The 24875-nt window shown below is 55.8% G+C and overlaps 1 protein-coding gene across 1 annotated transcript; it reads right to left on the bottom strand.

Annotated features, from left to right (window-relative positions):
• Nucleotides 1-344: 344 nt before the first annotated feature.
• Nucleotides 345-22517, bottom strand: TP73 (tumor protein p73; the record flags this gene model as incomplete). The annotated part of the gene is made up of 13 exons (XM_080631479.1): nucleotides 345-752; nucleotides 2195-2288; nucleotides 3119-3251; nucleotides 3332-3486; nucleotides 3681-3805; nucleotides 4071-4159; nucleotides 4594-4736; nucleotides 5157-5266; nucleotides 5663-5778; nucleotides 5850-6036; nucleotides 16607-16852; nucleotides 21962-22085; nucleotides 22459-22517. The coding sequence occupies 13 exons, from the start codon at nucleotides 22515-22517 to the stop codon at nucleotides 432-434; spliced, it is 1902 nt and encodes a 633-aa protein (XP_080487605.1). The 3' UTR covers nucleotides 345-431.
• Nucleotides 22518-24875: the final 2358 nt, after the last annotated feature.

Genomic DNA, 24875 nt, shown 5'->3' with positions numbered 1-24875 from the left:
GGCAGTCCGTTGGGGAAGCAGAGCGGGTGCATCCCGCTGGCGAGTGTGCAGGACATGGCACGGGGCAGGGCTGAGTCCTTGTACAACAACGACAGCCTGTCAGTTCTGGACAGCGCGGAGAGCACAGAACAGGGGCAAGCAGTGCCAAAGGCTGGTCTTCCAAAGAGGACAACAGTGCCGCATCCACCACCGTGGGGCTGCTCCGGTAGGACCCATGGTGCCTCCTCTCTGTGCTCCATCGTGCGACAGCATCAGCCGCCCTCCTCGTCACCTCCACTGAAGCCAGCACCGCCCGGGGCCGTGCTGTGGCACAGGGATGCAGTTCCCCTCCTGACACCACCATCACGCTGTTCCAGCCGCCCAAGGCTGAAAATGTCTTTCACAGCGGGGTTCATCCCCCCCGCCCCAGGTCTCTTGCTCCCGGGAGCCCCTCAGTTGATCTCCCCCTCCGTGAATTCCTCCTTTATGGACTGTTTGCGGGACTTGCAGTCGGGGAGGTCGAAGCCGAAGTCTGCCCAGTCGTCGGCAGCGCCGCGGTTGGGGATGGTGATGGTGTGGCGCACGCGGAAGTGCACGGCCTCCATCACCCGCTGCCGCTGCAGCTCCCCCGAGCTGCCGATGGAGATGGTGGAGGCGTTGCTGCTGGAGCGCAGGAGCTGCTGCGCTCCGTAGTCGTGGCTCTGCTTGAGCTCCTGCAGCCCTCGCCAGATGACCATGCGGTACTGCTCCGGGATCTTCAGTGCCCCGAGGTCCTGCAAGGACAACAGCGCTGAGGCACAGCTCCGAGAGATGGGGCTGCACCAATGGAACTGAGGCCGGGACACCCCAGCTTGTGCTTATTGGGGTGTGTGGTCTCAGTGCCCCCAGTGACGGTGGTGGTGGGGCTGGACCCCCCGTGGTCATGACAAGCCCATGGCACGTCCCCCAGAGGCAATTTCTCGTGTAACCGGTGGCCATGGCCCAGGTACTCCAACACAATCTTTGCATTGGGGGTGGCTTCACATCAAACTGATGTGAAATGGGAGGGATGGGACCTCTCCTTTGGACCAGGCTGCAGAGCAGGATGTGAAGCATCCTCATGCCTGCTCACACGGGTTTGATTCTCCTCCGGTCCTGGACCAGGAGGCTGGAGCAGCGCCTGCCCAGGTCATGCCCCAACACAGAGTTAGCAGCTGATGCTCACGAGGCCATGGGCTGAGCTCGTAAAGCCAAACGAGGTCCATAACCACAGGCCCTGCACCAGAACGAGCACTGTCAAGAGCAAAGAGCTGCCAGAGATCCAGGTTAATGCGGAACACAGAGACTCGGGAGTGTTAACTACAGGAGACAGTGAGTATGTGATTAGTAACTACAAACACCGGCTCAGACACAGGCTCTGGTACAGGCTTTGGCCATACCCAGCCATTTCCTTGCACAGCTTACAGACTCCATGGGGTTAGTTCAGAGAATGGTCCCAAACCAGGCTAAGGTCACACCACTGGCCCCAGCTACTGATGGAAAATCATTGTATCTTGTATGGCTTCGTGTCCCATCGCTCTGCGTGCTGCAGGCTGCTGGGGGCAGATGGGATGGGGCAGGAGCTTTGTTCCAGCCCAGACACAACGCTGGGTTTATGGGGCTTGCTGTGGCTCAAAGGGTTTCAGGTTCTTGGGGTTTTTCCCTTCTTGTTGCCCTGATGGGGCTGTCATCACCAAGAGGCTGATGCTCTGTGCAAGCTCAGGCACCTTTAGCATCCCATCTGCTATTTTATAGCAGCTTTTGCCTGACCTGGGCTATTTCATGCCAGGGCTCCCATCATATGGATGCCCTGGGCTTGACTCCCTTTTTTCAGCCCCTCTTGACTTAAGGATGAACAGGGGAAGATGTGAGATTGGATCAGATTTAAAACACGGGTGTCCCCATCGGCTCAGTGGGCTTTGTGCTGAGCACCTCAGCTGCCTTTTGTGTTAGGGGAAGATCCACCTGGGCTCTGCTCTGGGAACCTTTCTTGCTTCTGGCTGTGAAGACCAATTGTGGCTGCTCCCAAGGACTGAGCTACCACTGAACGCAAAGGATGTGTGACTGGAAGGGATAAATCCAGGGAATAAATGCTGTGAGCACATTGGTGCCCAGGTCTCCCTTTCCTTTCAAAGGGGTTTCAGACCAGCAGCCGATAGAAACAAGTGGTAAGAACAGATCTCCCCGAAGCATTTACCTCTATGGATAGGTTCTGCAGGTGGTAAATGTTCTGTAAGCCCTGGGAGGTGAAATAGTCGATGCAGTTTGGACACCCCAATCCTGTTAAAAAACTGCAGAAAACAGTTGGAAGACAAAAGTGCCGTTAACTTCTGAGCAGTGAAATAGAAGCTGTGCTCCCAGCCAGTGCTGCGGTGGCAACCTGCTCCTGCTGCCATCCCGGGGGTCACCTCAGCTGCCACCGCCATCAGAGTGAAGCGTGGGCTTGTGTTCATTCCTAAAGCTCCCCACGTTCTCCTCCTGATCATCAGGTTTCAGCTCAGGAACTTCCTTGGAATGACTCAGGGGAGCTGGAGCTGCCGGGAGGGAGGCTGGGGCTTGGCTTTGGGCAGCGAGGCGATGTCACATCGCACCGTGCACCCCTGGTTACCCTGCCCGTGCAGCAGCCCTGGCTTCAGCAGGGCGTCCATCGGAGCACCCGTGGTCTGTTTGAAGACCAGCACATGAGGAGGTGGCTGCAGACCTGCTGATGTGTTCCTGACGGGAAGAAGCCACGTGGAGCTGTTTGCAGGCATTGCTGGTAAGGAAAGGGAAGGGGGCAGTTCCCAAAGCTGTGGGCCAGTTTGGTGTGCAGGAAAAGAGCCTCATTCGGGCGCATTTCATTTTTGTATTGAATTGTAATTAAAATGTAATTAAATGTAATTCAGCAGGGATGGCTTTCCTAGATAGGGGTATGTGATGGCAATAGGGGTTCCTAACTGGTAAGTAGCTGGGCTTTGGTTTCTGAGCTCAGAATGGTCTATGTGGTTTCCTGAGCAGTGATTTCTCAGTTGGGACCAGTGGCCAGTTGACCATTTACTACACAGATCCAAAGGTTAGAGTGAGGGACAACAGCAAGAAACATCAGAGGACAAGACAGACAGGGCACCGCCGCCTTCCCTACCTGACGAGGCTGGGGTCGGGGTTGTAGGGCGGCGGGGGGGTGCAGTGTGATCCGGACACCATGGACTGGGATGCGTGGCCCCCATTCATCTCTCCATTGGGCTGCATGGGGTGACTGTTCAGCATTCCGGGTCCTGGGCACAACAACCACCCGTTAGACATCAGGGTGAGGAGCACCCGCTCCCGTGGTGCTGCACTGGGATGAGGCTCTTACCCATGGGTGCGAGGCCGGGCGCGGAGCCGGTGCTGTGCTGTGCGGGCTGCCCCACCAGCTGGTTCACCGAGGGCAGCTTGTTGATGCCTCCACCATGGACCTTGTTCATGGGTGACAGGACGGGGCCGTAGGAGGATGGTGTCTGCAGCTGGGTCCTGTGCGGGGAAACGGAGCACCCGGTCGGTCACTGCAGCCGCCCTGCCCCATCCTTTGTCATTCCAAAGGGCCCTTTCCAATCCTAATGATCCCAGAGGTGATCGGAACCCCCTGCTGAGGCTGCAGGCACCGATCAGAGCGCTCAGCACCCATAGGGTGGGTTCAGTGCCACGAGTCAGGGTCTGGTACTCACTGCCTCTGCAGGAGCTGCTGCTGCTGCTGCCGGTAGGAGTCAACCAACTGCTGCGGGACCAGCTCCACCAGCTCCAGGCTCTCCTTTATCTTCATCAGGATCTCGAAGTTCTCCCGGCCTCGCACCTGCAGGAGGGAGCAAGCCCAGGGATTCGCCTTGTTCCCGTCCCTTCCGGCCACCTTCCCCATGGACCCTTATTTCCACCCAACCACATCTCTGTGCCCAGGGGCTATTCGGGGCTGCCTCGGACACGGGTTCATGGATGCTTTCGCTCCTGTTCTCATTGCCTGTGCATCAGGATCCCCATCCTGCCCCACATCACTTCCCCAAGGTGTTTCTCACCACCCATCCAAGCCAAGCTCTCAGCCAGCACAGCTCACCAACACTTACAGGCACGTAATACATCTCCTCCTCCCCGTGCCGCCGCTTCTTAATGCCGGCCCCTAGTGCTGGGATGCCCTGAGGGCTCTGCTTAAACGCTGGAAAGGAGAGAGGAAGAGCATTGGCTTGGTGTCCTTGGGAGGCAGGGCACAGCTGGCACATCTGGACAGCACCCAGAGCCATGTGGGGTGCTGCTGTTCACCTGGGTTCTGGCATTGGTGATGTCCCTTGGTTAGTGATAATGATGAGCAAATACTTTGGGACGTGAAAGCCCTGCACAAACAGCTTTGCACTGGGGGGAGGAGGGAGGGGGTCCTGGTTGTGAGACTTCAGACTTAGCTGAGAAGGTCAAAGCGTTGTGGCTGGGGGTTGTCTTGGGCCCAGGCTTCTGGAGCGCAGTGATTTTGGGGACGGGAAAGGGGTTGAGGCAGGAGCATCATGTGAGTAACAACGAGGTGTGGGTGCTGGCAGGAGCCTGGGCTGCAGCACAGCAGCTCCCTGAGCCCCCCTCCCTCTCCAGCAAGGGACTCACTGCGCTTGTTGGTGCTGCTGTTCTTGGCTGCGCTCTCATTCAGGGCTTGCTGCTCCCGGTAATGGTCCTCATCAGCCTTGCGGTCCCTGCCCGGGCAGGCACAGATCCGGCCCTCGAAGGATCTCCTCCCGAGGACTTGGCCGCTGCGAGGAGAGGGAAATCAGTGACCCTGATTCTGCTTGGGAAGTGCTTCACAGCGCATCCAGTGCATCATGGCCTGGCTCGGAAACCAGTGTCTGCCCATCCCTCATGTGAATGGATTGCTCAGGGAGCAATCCAGCCCCAGGGTACTGAGTGCAGGGAGCCCTGCAGCAGCAGCGGGCTCCTTGTGCAGAGGAAGGCTCCAGCTGCAGGGAGAAAAGCTGATGCTGGCCTGGGTTCCTGGTCCCTTTGTGCCTGATCCCCAGTCCCTCTGTACCAGCCCTTTTCCTACCCGCTGTGTGCTGGGGCTGCCACATCCCCTTCTCCTGAGGTTGTTCCCTGGAGGGGGGGATTCATCCCGAGGGTTTCCAGCCCTCCCGCAGCAGTGAGTGATGCCCGTCCCTGCTCCGACAGCCACTCACTCTCGTGTCTCCAGGGTGATGATGATGAGGATGGGCCTCCTGTTCATCCCTCCCACGCAGCTGCTGTTGCACATGAAGTTGTACAGGATGGTGGTGAACTCGGTCCCCACCTGCCCGGGAGGGGAAAGCAGGCACTGAGTGATGGGGATGCAGGGAGGGGACCCCCTGTGTGGGGCTCGCACCTCACTGCGGGAAGCCAGAGGGAAGAGGGGACTGTGCAAGGGCTGCAGGGTTCCTGAGGCCCCCCAGGGCAGGACTGGGGGGGAATCTCTCTTTGCACCTTGCTTCCCAGGGGCGGGATGCTCTCAGGTGCTTCCCAGGGCCGGGAGCTGCAGATGCTCCACCATTGGTGCGGGAGGCAAGCAGGGGTGGCCTCAATGGGCACGGACAAGTGGGATGCTCCCACCCAGCAGCCCCATCACCAGCGGGTTCACCCTCAGCACCAGCAGCATCGTGGCTGGAGGCAGGGGCTGGTCCGGCCCCCCCCATCCCAGGGTAGCAGGTACCTGTGGAGGCTCATAGGGCACCATCACGCTCTGCCTTCCCGTCACGGGGTCATCCACGTACTGGGAGAGGTTGTTGCCTTCCACCCGGATGAGGTGGCTGGCCGGGGCTGCCTGGCCTGCAAGGCAGAGCTCTGTGTTAGGGGACGTGGCAGCCCCGGTGCCGGTGCAGGGGCAGAGCCGCACTCACCATCATTGAAGTCACGGCCGAGCTCGTGGTTGGGGCAGCGCTTCACCACCTCGGTGACGTGCTCTGCCTTCTTGTAGATGGGCATGGCCCGGATGATGGTGCCCGGCGGAGGCGGCGAGGACACCTTGATCTGGATGGGACATGTCTTGGCGATCTGACAGTAGAGCTTCTTCAGCAGGGGGGAGTACTGCAGAGGAAGAGATGCCCATCGTGTGAGTGGCTCTGGCCTCGATGGGGTGGTGGATGCTCCCCTGCCTGCCCTCGGCTTCCTCTGCTGCTCCCTTCTCTTTCCTCCCTGCCCGGGGCTCACACCATCCTCCAAATGATGGTCCCACTGTGCTGAGAGCTGTTTCCACCCCTTTGGCTGCTTCCTCACTGCTCCATGTGAAACTCTTTAAAATCATGACTATAAACCCCGTTCCTAGGAATGGGACCGTGCCAGGGCAAAGCTGCTCCAGGTGCCGACAGACAGAATCACCCCAGTGGCTCCGTGATGGATCTGAGCTCTGCAAACTGCTGCTGCAGTCATAGGGGGTGGTGACCAAAGCAAGATCAGCCTGTCTTCATGGTAACTGTTCTCTAGGATCAGTATTTGGGTTTCCCCTGGAAACACTTAAATAGGACCGTATTTGCCCATGCTGCATCATGTCTGCTTTCCATGTCAAGGGCTGCGAGCTGCAGGAAGGGGTTCCCAGCCAGCCCAAGTGCGCTGGCAAAGCAGGAGCAGTCACTCCACTGAGACCTGGAGGAAACCTTGCTGCAAATCAGCATAAACCCCCTTCAGACATCACTGGAAGCATTACGCTGAGTCTGTTATCACACACAAGTCCTGGCTGAGCCAAGGGTTGGGATCACCGAGGGCACCAATGCACCACAGCCTGAGGGAATCGTGCCTAATGGCATTAACAGGATCGCAGCTCATGATGCACGACCTGGGGGCTTAGTTCTATGTAGCACGTGTGACACGGGCAGGGTTTGTCCTGGCCATGATGTGACGCTGTGCAGCTGCCGCAGTGGCAGGGGTGGCTCGCAAAGGGGACGTGGCGGTTCCTGACCATTCCAACGCTCCTGGTGAGGGCTGCACCCTGCTTCCAGAGCTGGGGAATGCAGAGCCTGCCCGCAGCTCCCAGGAACGCTGTGTCTCAGCGCCCAGGTGTGGGGCTGCGCCATTCCCTTCCACCTCGCCGGTGCCACGCTGTTTTCCTTCTCGCAAGGAATGTGTTTGCTGTACAGGAGCCCACCCCTGCCGCACAGGGAGAAGCCAGTCCCTGCATGGCAGGGCATGTTCCTGCTCAAGGGATTTTATCTCATCCCCACAACGAGATGCCCGCTGCCAAAAAAATACCACCGTGCAGGGTAGTGCTGGGATGTTAGAGCTTGTCCCGAGCCACCCGAATACAGGTGGGCAGGGGATAGTGGGGCTCCTGCTGCCCGGCTCTTCGGGGGCAGGGGATGCTGCTGCAGGGCTCAGCACCGCACCGGGAGGGTGCTGGGCGGCTGACACAATGGTGCATCCCTTGTCTTCCCAATGCCATGAGCCCAGCCTGCAGGAGGGAGCTGTGCCTCCCGGTCTCGCTGCCCTTGCTGTAGGCTCCCATGGAGCCTGCAGGACTGGGTGAGCTCCCACCCCCGGGGAGCAGCTGAAGGGGGAAATGGGATAAACCATTTCCAGGTGCTCTCTGTAGGGAGGGTATAACGGGAGAAGCTTCTGCCAAGGTGAACTGTAGCAGTGAGGGTGGTCAGATGCTGGTATTGTCTCCCAGAGGGGTAAGGCAGTGCGCAGAGCCTGCTCAGCACTAGAGAGGTCAGGAAGATGCTGTGGTCATTAGAGGCTGCAATCAGGAGCTATACAAGAAGCTGAATCTGGCAGCAAGAAATCACCCTCAGTATTGGAGGTATGTGGACTTGTCCAGGGGGAAGGGATGCTTAGAATCATCGCCACTAACTGAAATACCCATGTTCTGCCTTGGAACCTGATGACTCCATGGCCAGGTTGGGTTCCTGGGTACCATCCTGCATCCCCAAGAGGATTGTGCTGGAGCTGGAAGCACGGGTTCTGCTTGGGAGGCAGTTACTCCCCTCTGCCTGGCTGGAGGAGGAAGCTCTCGGCCGTGGCCCGTGTAAGCTGCTCACCCACAGCGCGACGGGGGCTGAACACCCTCATTTGAGGAGCCAACATGGCAAAACAAGGGTTATTCGGAGGGGGGGCTCTTCCTTGCCAGGTGTTAAAATACTGACAACTCCTGTCAAAGGATCCTTTCATGTAGACATTCCCGGGCAGCCCTCGACATGCCTGGGAAATCTAACTGCTCTGGGAGAGCAGAGGTGCATTATGGCAAGTTCTTTGGTAACAAATTCTCTCATTATACCATGTTATGACATGGATAAATCTCTGTTAAATAGCAGAGCGATTGCCCCGCAGGGGGAAAGGCTGCCGCTCCAAGCAGGCATGCCTCCACTGATAACCTTATCGTGTCTTAACAGCTCCAGGATTGCCTTCAAAGATCCTTCCACAATAACAAACTCTCCTCTTAAGGAACTCAGTGCTGATAACTTGGGCGAGCAAAGTCAGGGCTGTGCCCTGTGCGGCCGCGCTCCCGGCTCCTCAGTGTGCAGTGCTCCTGGTCCCATGGACCCAGCCTGTCTGTGGCCACCAAGCAGGATGTTCTCAGGATCCCAGGAGGAGGCTCAGCATCCCCAGCCAAGGAAAAGCCAATTGGCAACGTATGCTTTCCATAGGGGACAGCAAAATGCATGTCCTGCTCGGGCACCGAGCAGAGAGCCTCTGCTCCTACGTGCTTATCTCTATTCCTAATACCCCTCCATGTGAGCATCTCTGAGCAGGGCTGTGCTGCGCATTGTGCTTTAGTGATGCTTTGCAGGCTGCTCACTTGTATCCTGCCTGTTCCATGGTGTTTGGATGAGCTGACCTCTCAAAACCGACTGCACATGAACACTTCCCAGCGCTGGTGCATCAGCACATCCAGACCTCAGCCCCAGGACTTCTTTCACACCTACAGGAGAGCTTGGCTGTGTTCTGTCGCTGGGTACCTCCTGCCTGTATTTTCAGTTCCTGCTCTACCCTTTGGGCCGTTAGCATCTGTGCCCTAGTTACGTTATTGCCAAGGTCATCTCTGCTCATAGAAAAAGCCAGAGAGCTTCTGTTAATGCCCATTTGCAGAGCACAACAGGTTCATGTGCTCGTGTGGCTTGTGGGTGCTAGTTCTGTGTCAAACAGCAGTAACAGCACTGAGCAATCTACCTGAAGCTTACATAAACTTGCAGAACATTTGTTCCTCGGGGTTCCTCTGTAGTTGTGCAGTTTTCAGTGCCAGCCCTCATCTGCTGGGATGGAAGAATAACACCATCTCCATCGCTGTTCCTTCCCTGCTACTGTGATTTGTCCTGCAGTGCAAGTCCAGAGCGCTAGGAATAACTGGAAAACCCAGATTGTTTGAACACTAGCAATAAATCAGCATCAACCTCTCTTTCTCTAGGGATGTGGTACCCCAAAGTGTCTTTAGATGGGATTTCTTTCACTCTATGTTTGAAATGCAGCTACTACATGGGTGAGACAGGGACCGTGCTGCACCAGTAATGGGAAATAAACCCAGCTGGGAGACAGAGCCCGTGGTGCAACCGGCCACTGAGGAGCTTGCCAAGGTGATCCCGCACTGCCACTGCTGCATCCAAGGAAGGGCTTTACACATCACAAGATCCAAATGAGCTGATGCCCGCAATGATTCATGATGACTGATGCGAGCTGTGATGCAGCATTGAAATGAAGCCTTAGCACCCACTCCAAAAGAAGCCACTGCTCTATGGACCCATAGCTGTGGGTTTTCCCTATGGATGCTGACTGCCTCACAGCCTGAATCTTCAGTGTGGGAAGACCGACTGGCAACGTCCATCTCCCCCAGCCCTCCCTGGGCAGCAGAACCGCTACGAGGATGTGTCCCAACAGATTCGGAGCTGATAAAATCTTATTTATCTTCAACTGTTGACACCGCGGCGTCCAGGCTTGCCTGCTCCGGGAGGGCTGCAGCCAAGGCCTCCTTTCCCTCTTGAAGGAAATGATTTGCTCAACAATTACTTTTTCCACAAACCCTCCCCCCTCCTCCCTACCAGCCTCCTCCTCCTCTCCTGCATTCCAGTCTCCTCATTAGCTCTACTCAAGACGTGTCCAGGACTGCAGTCAATGGATCCCAATAAAGCCACTAGCCTGGCAAGAGAGAGAGAAGAAAAGTGCTGCCTCCGGCTGCTAATTTCCTTGCGCTCCCCAGCAAGCAGCTGCGGAGCTGCATCCTGGGACAGGTTCGGACAGATCGGAGCCGAGAAGTGATAATAACGTGTCTGTCATCTCACTCAGACATGTAGCATCTTGCAAACCGCAAATACCGTTAACCGACTCGGACGAATCTGTTACGACAGATCCTGAAGACATGCCGGCTGCGCAGCTCGGCCTTTCTTCTCTCTAATTTCTCTTTAATAACCAGTTTTTAATCACCGGCCTCTGGAACTCCTCACTGAGCTGGAAATTCTTCCCAAAGTTGCTCTGTGCCTCCTTTACTATGAGAATACGGCCAGAGCATCACTGATGCCCAAGAGCATCCGCTGGTGCCTGAGCCATGCGAGGGCCTGGGCAGCAGAGATGCTGCCCCAGGGCAGCTCTAAGGGATGCCCCAACCCTGGCCACCCAATGTTGGCAGTGCCTGCACCATGGTGGTGACACACTTGGGTGTCACCTGCAGGCAACACAGTGGGACCACCAGTGATGCCTTGGGGCTGCCACTGAAGCAGACACAGGAAGAGAAGCCTCGTGTGCTCCAGCCTGCATTCTTCTACCTTTATTATTGTGCTATTACTGCTAATTAAAATCCCTTTGCTGACCCCCAAAGGAGTCCTCTCCCTTCTTTCCCCGGTGTGCACATCCTTACAATAACTGCCAGCCAGGATCGCAGCTGTTCTTAGTCACCGCTCAACCAGCCAGCGCTGGCACACTCGGGGCTTGGTTTAATCTCTTCTAGTAAGTCTGATTCCTTCTGTGTGTGTGTCTGGAAACTCGGGTCCTCTGACCAAGCCAGTGCTGGAGGTCCCTCTCATCCAAAAAGGAAGCTGAAAATCCAGCAAGGCAGTTATTCCATGCTGCGTTATCAAGATTGGATACAGGGAGCAAGCTGGGAGGGAAAGAAGAGGCTGAATTGGGCTTGGGAAGCTAAATACCAAAGCCACAGCAGCAAGACCTGGACCTGGGGGAGACCAGCACCACCCGCAGCATCCCTGGCAAGCAGCAGGGAGCTGCTTCTGCTTCTTTACAGCCCTGCCTGCAGTGGGCACAGGCAGAGAGCGTGGTTTGCCAAGGGCACACTCAGCATCCGTCTCTCCCCATCCTTTATGCACTGGTCAGACTTTCCAGGAATGTGTGGCATGGGATGCAGCCACATCTCCTCCCAAAGGCCTTGGTGAGGCCGCTACTTGTGATAGTACGGACATGTATCTCCTCCTGCAGCCTATTTACTATCTCAGTCCCTCCAGCAGGTCCCTCAGTCCCTACCTCCCCTGCCTGGTTTGGATCCAAGTGGAGAGGAGCCGGCCAGAGCAACCCCATTTCCCCGGTGCATCCTCTCCCACTTCTCCTGCTGGAGAGCGTTGCCTTCCCGCTGGAGCAGCAGTTGCCAGTAAGTCGTTCCCTTGACCTGTGCATACCATACACGTTCGAGATAGTGGAGCTGATAGCGGGATCGTGTTGGAACATCACACACCGAATTCCTTTGCCTTTTTTTTTCCTTAATTCCATTGTGTCTGGAGCTCCCGGAGCCTCATCCACGCCCTGTGAAAGCTGGTGGAAAGCCTCCAGTGGGCTGGCTTCAATGGGCCTTGGAGCAGGCTGATGCTGAGGCTGCTTTCCTACTTCTGGCATGCCAAAATAGCCATGCTCTTCTGCCCAGCCACCCGGGTGCAAAGAAAGATATTTGTGGCTCTGTGCTGCACTACGCATTCCCCTGCTCATCCCCAGCCTGCTGCTGTTGGATGGGTACCTCCCTAAAACATGGTAAAGTGCCAGAGAGAGGGGCTTGTTTTCTCTTGATGCTGCTAAAGATCTTGCCCTCCTGTTTACAACCCTCTTTACCCCAATAAGTGGCCAAGGCAGAACCTACTTCCAGCCACACCAGTTATTCCCACCCTCCTCATTCAGTTAGCATCAGACAAAGCATTTCAGCTCCCCCAGTACCCACACTCCGGCTGCAAGACCAATGGAGCTTTGGACCCAGCCCAGCACAACAGTTTCCCACTGGCCAAGCGCTGGGATGCAGCCCGGTTTGCTGTGGGTAACTGGATTGCTGTGGGTGACGGCTGCTCCATTGCAGCAGGAGCATCTCACCTCCTCTTTGAACCTCTCCATCCTTTCAATTGCAGGCTGTTTGCTCCAACAAGCAGCAGGCAGAACCCTGGATGTGGACCCCACTGTGCTTATCCCTGGCTTAAGGGACCCCCTGTCTGCTCAGCTCAGGGGTTTGTCCCTCTCCCCCCAGCCCCAGGGTCTCTGTGCGAGCCCGGGCAGCTGCCCCACGCGGGGGGCTCGGTTCCTCACATCCTTTTTCAGCCAGGCCACGGGAGGCCAAAGACCCCATTAACGCTTCTGCCGGCTCTGGCACACCGAGAGCCTTTCAGAGGGGAGGGCGCCGGGATGCGCCGCGAGCCCCACTTGAGAACAGTCCTAATTATCCATCAGTTACCAGCTGGCCGGCGTGGCGAGGGGCTGCCTGCGAGGCAGCAGCCGGGATGGGCTCGCAGCTCTGGCGTGTACGGGCAGCTCCGGGGACCCGGGAGTCCTGCGAGCTCCCAGCAAACAGGCAGATGCTGGCGTGCCCCGTCTTGCCGCGCCGCAGCTCCCGGTCCTGCCTCCCGCCAGCCGCGGCGCAGCAGCCGCCGGAGCGCGGCCTCCAGCCCACGGGGAAAACCTTATTTTCAGCATTTCCTGCCCGTTGCTCTCTGCTGATAAGGAGGCCATTAAAAAGGAACAGGGAGGTGGAGGAGGCCGGGGGGAGCTTCCCGCGGTGCTGCTGCCTCGGGTCAGGATTTGGGATAACGTGCGATGCTCGGAGGCGGGATGTCACCCATCTCTGCAAGGGCAGACCCGGTTCTGGTGATGTGACCCCAAAGCCCTGTCCCAGTGCTTCACCTCTTCTCCGTTTTCCTAATGTAGAAACTCAGTGGTTTAAGGCTACAGAGAGCAGATGATGATCCTCTGGTTCCATTCCCTACGCTGCTGGTCCCTGCCTACTCGTTCTGCATGGAGCCTGTGGAGTCTGCTTGAAGTACAGCTTATCTTTTGAGAGATATGCAGGCTCTTCATTTGAATACTTCAGGAGTTGGAGAATTCGCTGCATTCCTTGGTAAATTGTTCCTATGGTTAATTATACTCCCTGCTAAAAAAATTCCACCTAGTTTCTAGTCTGAATTTGCCTGGCTTCAGCTTCCAAGCACTGGATCTCATTATGCTTTCTGCTATTAGATTAAAGAGCCGTCTGCTATCAGAAACCATCTCCTGTGCAGGCTGCGATCGAGCCACCCTTACTCTTCTCGTGGAGACCTTTCAAGCAGAACGTGTCTGGTATCACCCTTCATCTGTTCCAAATCTTTCATCTTCCTTGGATCTCCCTCCCAAACCTTTTCTGTTTTGTCAGCAGAGGGTTTGGAGTGTGGACACAAGAGCTGCATGTGCACAGGAGGGCAGGGAGCTCTGTGATGCCTGGTTCCCCCTGCCCAGGCGCTGCAGGGCGAGCCACCACACAGCCAGCTCATCTCCCAGTGGTCTCTGGCCATGAGCCTCCTTCCCTAAGCATGGGAGAATGGATAATGCCGTGTCTCCCAGAGGGATTTGGTCAGAACCCTTCAAAACCAGCAGTCTGTTGGGCTACTCGCTTCCATCCACCAAAGCTGATGCCAAGTCATTTGACGACCCGCACCAAGCAGTTTGGCTTGGCATTGCCTCTGCGCCAGCTGTCTGCTCCTTGGCTGATTCTCCACGATCAAACCCCAGACTGCAGGAGGCCTTGGAGCTGCCGGGCTGGCAGGGTCTTCCTCAGGATGAAGGGCTCCCGCTGCTGCTTGGCTGGGTGGCATCATTGAATCCCTGCTCAACACTCACAACGGTCCTGGTGTGCATTGTTCGGTGCAGTTAATCTTGTTCAAGAGCCATGAGGCTTCCCAAGCTATGGATGAGGCAGGCAACGTGGATTCTTCCAAAGTGCTGAATCAAACCATGCATGTCCTTCAGCACACCAAGATAGTTAATTCTGATACCCGTGGCTGGAGCATCACTGAGCTGTCAGATGTCCCTGCCCCAGCCCTACTCACCACACACTTAACTCTCCTTCCCAAGTGCTTGCATTTCCCAACAGCTTTCCTAGTCTTACTTGTACACTGCTACACATCACTTCTGTGGAATCGCCCTGTGTAGGTACACCATTGTTTGTACATGGACTGGCAACACAGAACTGATGGTTTTTTGCTGAATTCCTTTCCCCATTTAACCAGGACAGGCTTCCAAGCGTGGCAGTGACAATGCAGCAGAGCTCAAGGTGACCGGGAGGAAGACAGCAGCCCATCTTCCAGCACGAAACACGCAGCTGCATGGCTGTGACAGCCCTCAGCCAGGAGGACATGCAGTGAATCTGGCTGTCACGGAGCAGAACCACTCTTCACATGGTGAGCCGGGCGGTCTGCACCATCAGCACTCCTGCAGGAATTACTATTGCAAGTGAAATGTCCCCTGTACAATTCAGGGTGCAAGATGCTGCTGACCCATGCCTGTCCAACAAGGCTCAGCTCCACTGCAGTGACATGCGGGCTGGATGGTGCCTGTTCTGCAGGCAGCCTGCCCTTGGGGGATGCTCCATCAGCCCTGCGTTGCGGTGCAGGGTCTACACCTCTCTGACTGCCTTGCCAAGCATCAAACCTGCCTCTGGGGTACAGCCCTCTGCTCTTCTGGGGATAACTGCCCAGAAAGACCTCAGTGGCTTGTTCAGTTTGCTCCCTGCAGCCGCAACATGCATCGTCTGGCAGGAGAGAAGGGTATTTCCCTACTGCTAATTACAGTGAGCACAGAGCATACCTTTGGTAGGTGTTCTCTATGTCTTTTGACATGTGTAGGTACCCCTTGTCTCGCTGTCTGAGGGTGTCCTACCAATAGCTGTGTCTGCTCCATCCCATGGCCATCTCCCCAGTGCCAATAGCTGGAAACAGTGGCAATCACACATCAGACCCTTTCTGGTCCTCCTGCCTCCACCCTGGGAGAGCTGAGACAAGACTTCGTGGGTTCAGTTTCCATGTGGCTGTTTTTGTGGCACAGGAATGCCTCCTTTCCCTAGACAGGTTCTGTGCAGCTTCACTGTGACCTCAAGTGAGTTACCCCTGGTGAGGATGGGATTGGGCTAGAATCACATCTGACCCTGAGCACCTATTTTTTCAATACTTAAAGAAATGCATCCTTTAGCAGCATCTTCAGGGAAAGACAGAGGAAAAGAGTGAGGACAACCACTCCTATAAGGACAAGTCATGTTTCATCACAGAGCTGGTCCCAGCTGCCGGATCAGCACAACCGAGCAGTGAAGCCATGATGCTCCAGCCTTGGACACCGGGAAGCTGCTCCGCTGTCCCAGCCAGGAACTGGGCTGCATTCAAACCCCAGCTCCCTGCTGCTTTGCCCACTCTGCCTGCCTGTGGCTGTCACAGACCCACTGCCATAGCCTGTCCCCCCTGCACCCTCCCCCTGACACTGAGCAGTCCCCTGTGCTGCACCAGCAGTGGTGAGCAGAGCAGCACGCACCAGCCACAGCCTGGGGTCTGCCAGCATGAAGTCATCCAAGGACAGTTTCTGTCTACCACGGGACGGACCATCTTGGCAATTAAACACATCAGCTTCAAAGTCCAAGTCGCTATCGTCCCCTGAGCTCACCTATCGCTCCTGGTCCGCTCTGCTTGTTTCATGATAGTGTCAAACCGCAGCCTCAGAGGAAACCCCTGAGCCAGGAGCCAGGATGTGAATTTAGGACCACAAAAAGCAAAGCAGTCCCCGTTCATTCTGCCCGGATCCTGTGTCCCTGATGTGCAGGGGACTGCACGGACAGGGACCAGCCCTGCTCCTGAGGACCATGCTGCTGCACACCGGTCGCGATGCCGGGCAGTGATCCCTCCGTGATTAAACACCTACAGTCACTGTGCCACGACTTGCAGGGGTTAAGTTACCCTTCTGATACGAGAGGAAAAAGGATTGTAAATGACAAGCAAGAATTTACGGCAAAGCTGAGATTGGTGCTGGTGGGTGCGAGCAAAGCTCCGTCTCACCCACTGCCGCGCCTCTGACAGCGGTAGGGAAGCACCATAGGAACAAGGCAGGTATTTCCTCAGGACATTTCTCCCACTGTATGATTTTCAGAGGTGTTCACCTTCAGTTTAGGGAATTGCTGTGAGGAAAGTTACATTCAAAGCACTGTTCACAGCCCTTTTGGAGAACATCGCTGAAAGCAAGCACTGATGCTAACTGCACCTTTTGCTTTCCAGGGGTGCCTGTGTAAGTGAGGTCCCCACTGGACAGTGGCTGCATCCTGCACCCACCCCATGCAACCAAACCCTCTGCGTCCCACTGCAAATCACCACCGAGTCATTCATTTGTGTGCGGCCAGCGAGCCGAAAACGCTGTGGGCATGGCAAGCATCTCCCTAGCGAAGGCAAGAAGACATGCAACAACTTACTGTCCAGGTGGCCGACTTGGCGGTGCTGGATTGCTGGAAGGTCACCTCAAAGTGGTGGGGACCAGGGTAGTCGGTGTTGGAGGGGATGACAGGAGCTGGGGACATGGCGTCGAAGGTAGAGCTGGGCTGCGAGTAGGGCGAATGCGTTGGGACATTGGAGGTGTGCTCGGAGCTGTAGGGGCTGGTGGAGGCTGCTCTGCTGCCGATGCTCTGATCCATGCTGTTGTTCAGCAAATTGAACTGGGACTGGAGGAAGGGAAAAGGGGAGGAGGGAAAAAAGAAAACACCAGCCAGTTTGAGACATGGAACCTCACCACGGTGCTGCGCTCCGGGTGTCCTGTTACAGCCTCCTTAAAGGGACAGTGCGGGAGCCCGGTGGAACACCCCTACGGGTCGCTTAGGGCTTTGGACAGGTCACCACTTGTGCAAGGGGTGACCTCGATAAGCTTAAACCATCCCCTTCCACCCACTCCATCCTCATGGGAGGCAGCGAGGAGCTGAGATTCCCGGGCTTTAGCATGGGTTCTGCCATAGGGGACCAGGCAGGGATGCTGTGGGAGATGTCCCGCTGCTGCGGGGTGAGAGAGATGGCCCCGTCCTGCGTCCTGCACACAGGATGGGTGCTGCCATCCCAGCAGCGAGGGTCAGGGAGGATGAAGACGAGGATGATCACCCACCCTGGATGAGGCATCATTCCCACTGCGACCAACCGAGGCGGGAGCTGCCTCCATCCACCTCCTGCATGCATCCCCGTGTCGCGAGTGTGCACACACAGGGAAGTGTTTCGCGCCGCAGAGCCGGCTCTGAATGGTGGTTTGGGTGATGCTCCCCACATGGGATGTTTGCTGTCAGCAGCTTCCACCCAGGCAGGTCTAATTTGGGGAAAACCTCAAACCTACAAAGCGCGTAGCTGCGATTCAGGAAGGTCAGCCGGCAAACGCGCCTCTTTGGGCTGGTTCTGGCTCTTATTCCAGACCTGCTGGGCCAAATCCTGACTTTTTGCTCTTTAGTTTTCCTATTCCTCTTCTGAACAGTCACTGTCCGAGTCTTCCAGTAAACAGGCAGCAGTTTTACCTGCAGGCACAGCCTAAGCTAAGGTGCTCTCTCAAAAGCCGCATGGCTCAAGCAGCCTGAATCTCTCCTCAATCAGACTAAAAAATCACTTTTTTTCCATAGCAGGGAAATAAATTACTATAAAAAGCAAAAAACACAAATGTAATTGTTTCTCAAAGCAAGAGGGATGGGTTTTCCCCCCAAATCTGCAGCATTTCCAAGCAGACTCATGCAGCCTGGGCTCTGCAATGACCACGTGCAGTGGCCACTGCACTGATCCTCATCATTCCCGCTCCCCGCAGCACCCAGCACTGGCAGCTCCGGGATCCGAGCGCTCCCACGAGGCGGTTTGGGCCCGGCCATCCCACTCTGCCACCTGCCTTCCCCTGCGAAGGGCTCACGGCTCAGGAATCAAGAGACGTGTTTTAACTTGGGATCCCAACCTCACCCAAACGTCTGCGATGTCTGAGTTGATGTTCAAGGCACTCAGCCTTCTGCAGGGAAGCTCTCCTGTTGTCTGCATCTCTCCCAAAGTCGTTGGAGCCTGTGACTAACTGGAGGAATGCTGAGCAAGATCCGGCTTGTTCTTACACAGATACAGCCATCTTCTCCCCTAAAATATGTGCATAAACCCCTCTATTCCTTCTCGCCGCCCTATAAATAGCCCAGCTGGAAACAAGCCGCCCCCATCCAAACTATCCACAATCCCAGGTGAGAAACTCTGGCAATACGGGTGTTAAAAACACCCATGGAAATCCCTTGTTGTCCAGCTGGGAAACTGCAGCCAAGTCACCCTCGGGAAGCAAAGCTCAGGCATGGAGCAGGGGGAGAACAGCAATGGGAAAAAGGGGCTTGCTGCTCACTGGGGCTGATCCACAGCCTAGATAATCCCAGAGTATCCCAATTGAGCTGGTTTGTTCTCCCGGGAGCAGGGAAGGCTGCGGGGACCTGGCTGCACACACACCCTGTGCCCTGCCACGTGCCTGTGTTAGGAATGAACTGACCAGAGGGTAAATGCTCTGTACAGGATGAGCAAACAAGGGGACCAGCAGTACCATCCCCGCACATCCAAGAGCATCCCAGCCTCTGTAGGGGCGCCTTCCCTTGGGAAAAACAGTGACCGCTTTGTGCATGAAGGAGATACAAGACCCAGAGCATCTCCTCGACAAGCTGGGCTGGCCACCCCAGCCGGCTCCTCACCAGCACAAAGCAGGGACCAGTGTCCCTAATCCCGGGCTTTGGAAATCCACCGGCACAGACCCCCCCTGGCAGGAGCATGGAAAAACACCCGCATTGTTCTAAAAATTGACTACATTTTGGAAACATTCCCTTAAAAGAGAAAGGGAAAGTGAGTGTGTTTGAGTGTCTGTGTCAGCAAACCCAGCACAGGGCTTGTGTGCCTATGCCTGTAAATACACATACACACACGTATGTTCATCCACACACACAGATAAGTGTTCACATGATTGCAGCAATGACCTCCTGAGCAACAGCACTACCCTACAAAATGATCCCAATGCTTCGGACCAACAAACATAGGACAAACAGGAGGAATGAAGGAATTCCTGGTCGGGAAGCACAGCACTGCTCTGTCCTATCTCCAGCTGTGTCTCTGCCCGTATCTAACTTCAATAATGCCAGAGAGCAGATGCAAACCCTTCTGCCTAGGAAAGCAACCTCAGTGCTGGAGGAAAGGGCTGAAACCGCATCGCTCGCAGCACGGGTACCTTGTCCTCTGCCTCCCAAAGGCTCCAAAGCAGGGCAGGAAAGCCTGCCTAGGGCCACAATAATGCTGATGGCTGGGCCCAGGAGGTCCCCAGTGAAAGACAAACTGGTGCTTGTGGTGCAAGGGCACTCCTTGAATGGATGCTCGGGCTGATGCTGCTCCTGTCTGCAGTGAAGGAGCCTGCATCACTTCACACCAGAGCTTCAAATCGCACCTTGGGCTCTGCAAGCACCGTACTGGGCAAAGCAAGAGAGGAGCCCAACCAAGCCACCATGACTACAGCATCCCACATGGATACAGCTCACTGTTCATGACAGCCATGGGATGGGGAAAGGCTCACACCAGGACAAGCCCTTGGCGCATCCCAGCTGGAGCATGCACTCGGCGGCAGAAGGTGATTCCAATAAAGCAAAAGAAACCCCATTAACAACAAGGAGCACCTACCGTGGTGTAATGCTGCATCGGGTCGCTAACGTACAGCATTTTAGTTGTCTCGGGGCTCACGGGGTGCTGGGAAGCGTCCTGCCACGGGAGTCATGGGGTCAGGGCAGGAAGGCAGGCGGAAGGAGGGAGCGCGGGAGCAGGGCCGGAGCGGCAGTGCCAGGGATGCTGCGCCGGCCACCCGAGTGCCGCCAACTGTAGGCTCTTTTGCCTTTTTCATCTCCCTTAGTTCTGTCAACTGGCTGCATCCAACAACAAAACGGGGCCCACCCCTTCTGTCCCTCATGACTATTCATTAAAGCACAGGGCAGGCCCCAGCTTGCCCAGTGATGGACCGGGCGATACCAACCATTCCCACTGCAGGGAGAGCGGGGGTCCAGCTCCAGCATCCAACCTGACTCCGTGCTGGAAAGCTGCTTCCAGCTGAGCTGGGCTGGAAACCCATTTGGCCAGAGCATGTTACCAGCAGACAGAGGTGGCTGCACTTGCATTGACCAGATGATGCAGGGGCTCTAAGACAGCTCCATATCTCAGAAATATGGAGTTATCCCTGTTTAGAGGGATAGACAAGGATAGATAAGGATAGATATAGATACATGGCGATAGATGTGTTTAGATAGATATCTAGACAGATATGGATAGATATATGGATGGATGGAAGGAAAGATAGATAGATACATGCATACATACATGCATACATACATGCATACGTACACACATACATACATACATACATAGATGGAGTGACCAGACACATTTCCTTTCAACTTGAAGCAGATGGGGGACAGTGTTCCCTTCATCCAGACCCGAGTTGAGTGGCATATTTGGAAAGGTGGAACCAGTGTGCATCATCCACATACAAGTAGGTCCACAGCAGTGCCATACATAAAGCTCTGCACAAACTGCCAGCTCTGTAGTTGACATCTCTAAGCAAAAGGGTGGCTGAGGAACTGTTCCCATCTTTAATTACAGCATCTCCTCCTGCAGGACCCTGAAGCAGGCTTTCAGGAGCAAGCCAGTGCCCATGCAGGAAGCATCACACAGGGCAGCTCTCAGAGCATTTGGGTGACCTGCTCATTGCCACCGGGAGCAGCAGGCTCACCGCAATGAACCCCCACCACAGTTCCCATGTCCTGCCTTCCTCTCAGGCCGGTGGCATCGCGTTATCTCTGCTTTTCTTTCCACACACGTCAGCCAGCAAGAGCTGGCCGAAGCTCCACCGGGAGCACGATGGGGCCCGTGTAAATGTTTTCTCTGGCTCATTATCCCTAACAAGGATCAGGAGCTGCCTGTGCTCAGCGCCCTGCGAGGCCAGTGCTGGGCCGGGCTCACTCTGGTTACAGCAGGAGCAAGCTCAGCAAGGGGCAGCTCCCAATTAGCACCACCACCTCCACCTGATCCCGCTGCCAGGCTCCTGCCCCTGCAGGCAAAGGCCGGGAAAGGGAGGGAAAACGAGTGGAAAGCGAGGGAAAAGGGACTGGGGGAGGGGATGCAAAGCTGGAGAGGAGGGAAACGGAGCCTTTCAGGAGGGAGATGCAGCCAACAGCCGGAGCTGCTTCAGGGATGCTCCCGGGAGGCAGCGCTGCTCCGGGCACTGAACACACAGGAGTGACCTGGGAGTCTCGCACATCCGTGGCGCTTGCCAAACCCTTTGCCTCAGAGGGAGGCCCACCAGATTCCCGGAGGAAAAGGCAACGGTGAAGGGGACTGCGGTGGGAGCAGAGCCGGGTGTTGGGAGCACAAATGCCCCTCCAGCAGCTCTGCTTGCAAACGGCTTTCACTGCACAGCGTGTTTGTACTGGAGTGAGTTACATTCCCCTCCTGTCCCAAGCTTCACTGGATACCCTTGCTCCCAAGGTACCAAAGCTTCACTGCCATTGTAGCACAGAGTCCCTGCTGCTTCATGCAGCTGTCTTATCTCTTAACAGGTAGCCACTGTTTGCTCACTGCACCATTCAGCTGCAGTCACAGGTTATCGGCCCTGCACCACCACCAGCAGCGCTGCACTGTGCTGCTTGTGTGTGGTTTATGAACCAGCAACATCCCACTTCCTACCCCAGAGCCCCCAGCCCACTGCGGGGAAATCCAGTCTGTGTTTCACGCTTCTCCCTCTCGCGCAGCCTGAGCACACTCACCATGACCGAGTCATTCATGCTTCTCAGCTGGAAGACATCCATCGTGACCTCCGTGCGGTTGGAGACCTCATTGCTGCTGGCATGGTTGGATGGAGGGAGGTCGAAGTAGGTGCTGTCAGGCTCCCTGCACAAGAGGGGATGGCACAGTCAGTCCTCTGCTCTCCAGCACAGCCCACACCACCAGCAGCAGCCTGCCATTCCCTCGAACCTCGGTCCGTTCCCAACTTCCCCATCCACTGCTTTCGGGACATACATGCTCCATGGAATCTGAGCTGCCTGTCATCACCAGGGCTCTGGCAAATGGAATGGTCTGAGCATGGAGATCAGAGTTTGGGAGCAAAATTCTCAGTGTGGGAAGATGAATGGGGAAAGTGGAGCATGATAAAGAAACTTGTCTCACCTCGGGCTACAGTAACGATTGTACTAACATGGCTTGCAGAGCAAAGGCCACTTCTGCTCCGAATACAGCTCAAGACAAACAATCGGCCATCACTTACAGCGTGCTCCAGAGGTGCTCAAACGTTGTGCCTTCATCAGCGGGCGACGACCGGGACATCTTCCCGGAGGGGGAGTCTGACAGAGGATAAACCACTCTAGGAGCAAGCAGACACAGCGAGGTTAGCGCTGAGCGTGCCGCCTCACGTCAGCACAGGCAGGAGCTTCCCACCTCGCACATGGCTCGGAGCCATCTTGACCCTGCGCTGCCTTCCTCTGCCCCGCCATGCAACCATCCTCCTCCTCCCTTACCCGCTCCCTGGGAGCAGCGGGATCGCTCCCCTGCCCCGGCTGATGTGGATGTGCACCCTGAGGTTGCTCTTCTTCCCCAGGCCAGCTTGAGCATCTCGTTTCAACTCGGTCCCGACATCTAATAGTGAAAGCCTGAGAACTTCCTGCTTTCGGGGCTCGAGCCACGGAGCACGAGGGTAGCACTTTCTGCCTCAGTGGTGCTTGGGTCCTTTTGAATCAGATGGGGACCGAGTGGCTACAGGGGCTGAAATAGCCACCAGTGAGAGCCTGGTGTCCTCCCACCCCTCCCTGTCCATGTGCGACAGAGAAACGACCTGCACATCCGCTATGGGAAAAGGAAAAGCCTACAGCTGCCTGCGGGTGGCCTTACCCTGCTTCCATGCTGCTTTCCCTGCCCCAAGGCAGCAGGAGCTTCAGGAAGGAGCCAGGCCTTTCTCTTCAGCACAGAGAGCAGCTCCGTGCCGCCCCGGCTGCGTGGTCACGATGGGTGACACCAGCTCTAACCACGTGGCCGCCCTCCTTGTCGAAAGGAAAAAGATCTGACTATTTTAAGGGCGTTTTGGAGGTTCCCTTTCACTTTCAAAGCACCAGCGGTGCTTGCAAAGCCAGGCCAGTGTTGCACCAGGTCCCAGCTCTAAAACCCATGGGACAAAGGGAAGCTCGGGCTGTTGATGTTAAAGCACATCCCTGCTGATGTGGTCATTGCATATCCTGGGAAAGCATCTTGCAGCAAAGGTGCCAGCCTGGCAGATGAGTGTCTGGGGAGACAGAGTCACAAAAGGCTTTCAAACGGGATTTCCCAAGGTGACAATGACTGTAATCTACTCTAAAAGGAGGTGCTGGTTAGAGTCCTGTTATGCAGAGAAGGAAGGAGGCATTTGCATCCAGGGAAACTGGGAAATCACTCTGATGGGGATGTCCAGCAGAAGGATGAGAAGGAGAGGAGGGAGGCCCTGTGGCACTGCTGAATTAAAGGTGACTGGGAAGAGCCTATTTCCACATTGCTAAAGAAGCAGTGCTAGATGGCCTGGCTGTAATTACCTCCCCAGTGCCCATAGGTGACTAACCTGGGGCTTGCAGCCCCTTGCAGCCCCTCAGATCCATTTGGAGGCTCTTCCCCTTTGCCATAACTGTGTCAGCTCCCTGATGCCACCAGCTTCCCAGCACCACAGACTGCAGTTATCACCCCAGCTTCTACCACAGAGAACTCTCAAGAAAAACCCACGCCAGGAGGATTCAACACCTCCAGAGACCAAAAGCTGCTTCTTAAAGTGAAGCTCTCTTTGAGGGAAGGGTGCTCGGCGTGGCTGCATGGGGACTGCTGCCTGCAGCAGAACGCACACCGGCTTTATTGCAGGCTGCTGGCGTGATCTGCTTGGTTTCATTGCTCTCCACCGGCTTCCCCAAGCAGCTCCAGCGTTCGCTGGGTTGCTGCTTCCCTCTGTTGCTGGTCAGGGCATTGCAGGGAAGCTGCACAGGAAAACCAGGCTGGGAGTAGTAAGACAAAGCTTGCGAAGAGGAAATCCACCAGCTCTGCTCCATGGGGCTTAGCACCCAGGCAGGGGCTGCCCCCATGGAGGCTGCAGGAGTGTCCAGTACCTTTCCTTTGAATTCCCACTGAGTCCAGAGATGGGAGAGCAGCTCTCTGGAGCAGCAGAGCAGATGAGCTCACACACATTCAACCACAGGTTCATTCAACCCACGGGTTTGACCACAGAGTCTGAAAATATTCTTAGAATTAGTGAAAACTGACTCCCTTTTTGCATCACTCTAAGAAGGTGAAGGTACCACAGGCGTGGTGTGGGGGTTGCAGCCTTGCTGAGAGTGATGCCTGGAGCTCAGTTTCTGTGCTCTCTAGAAAGAGCGTCTTTGCTCTCACCATTAACTTTAAGCCTCAATTTTAGGCACCTAGGACTGTCCCTTCCCGTTTCACCTGGCAATAACCTATTCACCACTGTCCTGCCACTCTAACACCCAGCAACAAAATGTGACAGCATTTTGCAGTCACTTTAAAGGGATACAAATGCATAGACCCTGTATAATGGGGCTATGCCTAATTCCTAAAGACTCTTGACCCATCCTAAGAGAAGAAGATGACCTGTGAGAGCCATTCCCAGCTCCCACACCAAGCTGCTGTGTATTGCATGATGGTTGTGCCCTGGTCCCT

This window comes from Psittacula echo (genome assembly GCF_963264785.1).
Source record: "Psittacula echo genome assembly, chromosome: 17".
NCBI lineage: Eukaryota > Metazoa > Chordata > Aves > Psittaciformes > Psittacidae > Psittacula > Psittacula echo.
This window is presented reverse-complemented; position numbering and strand designations above follow the sequence as displayed.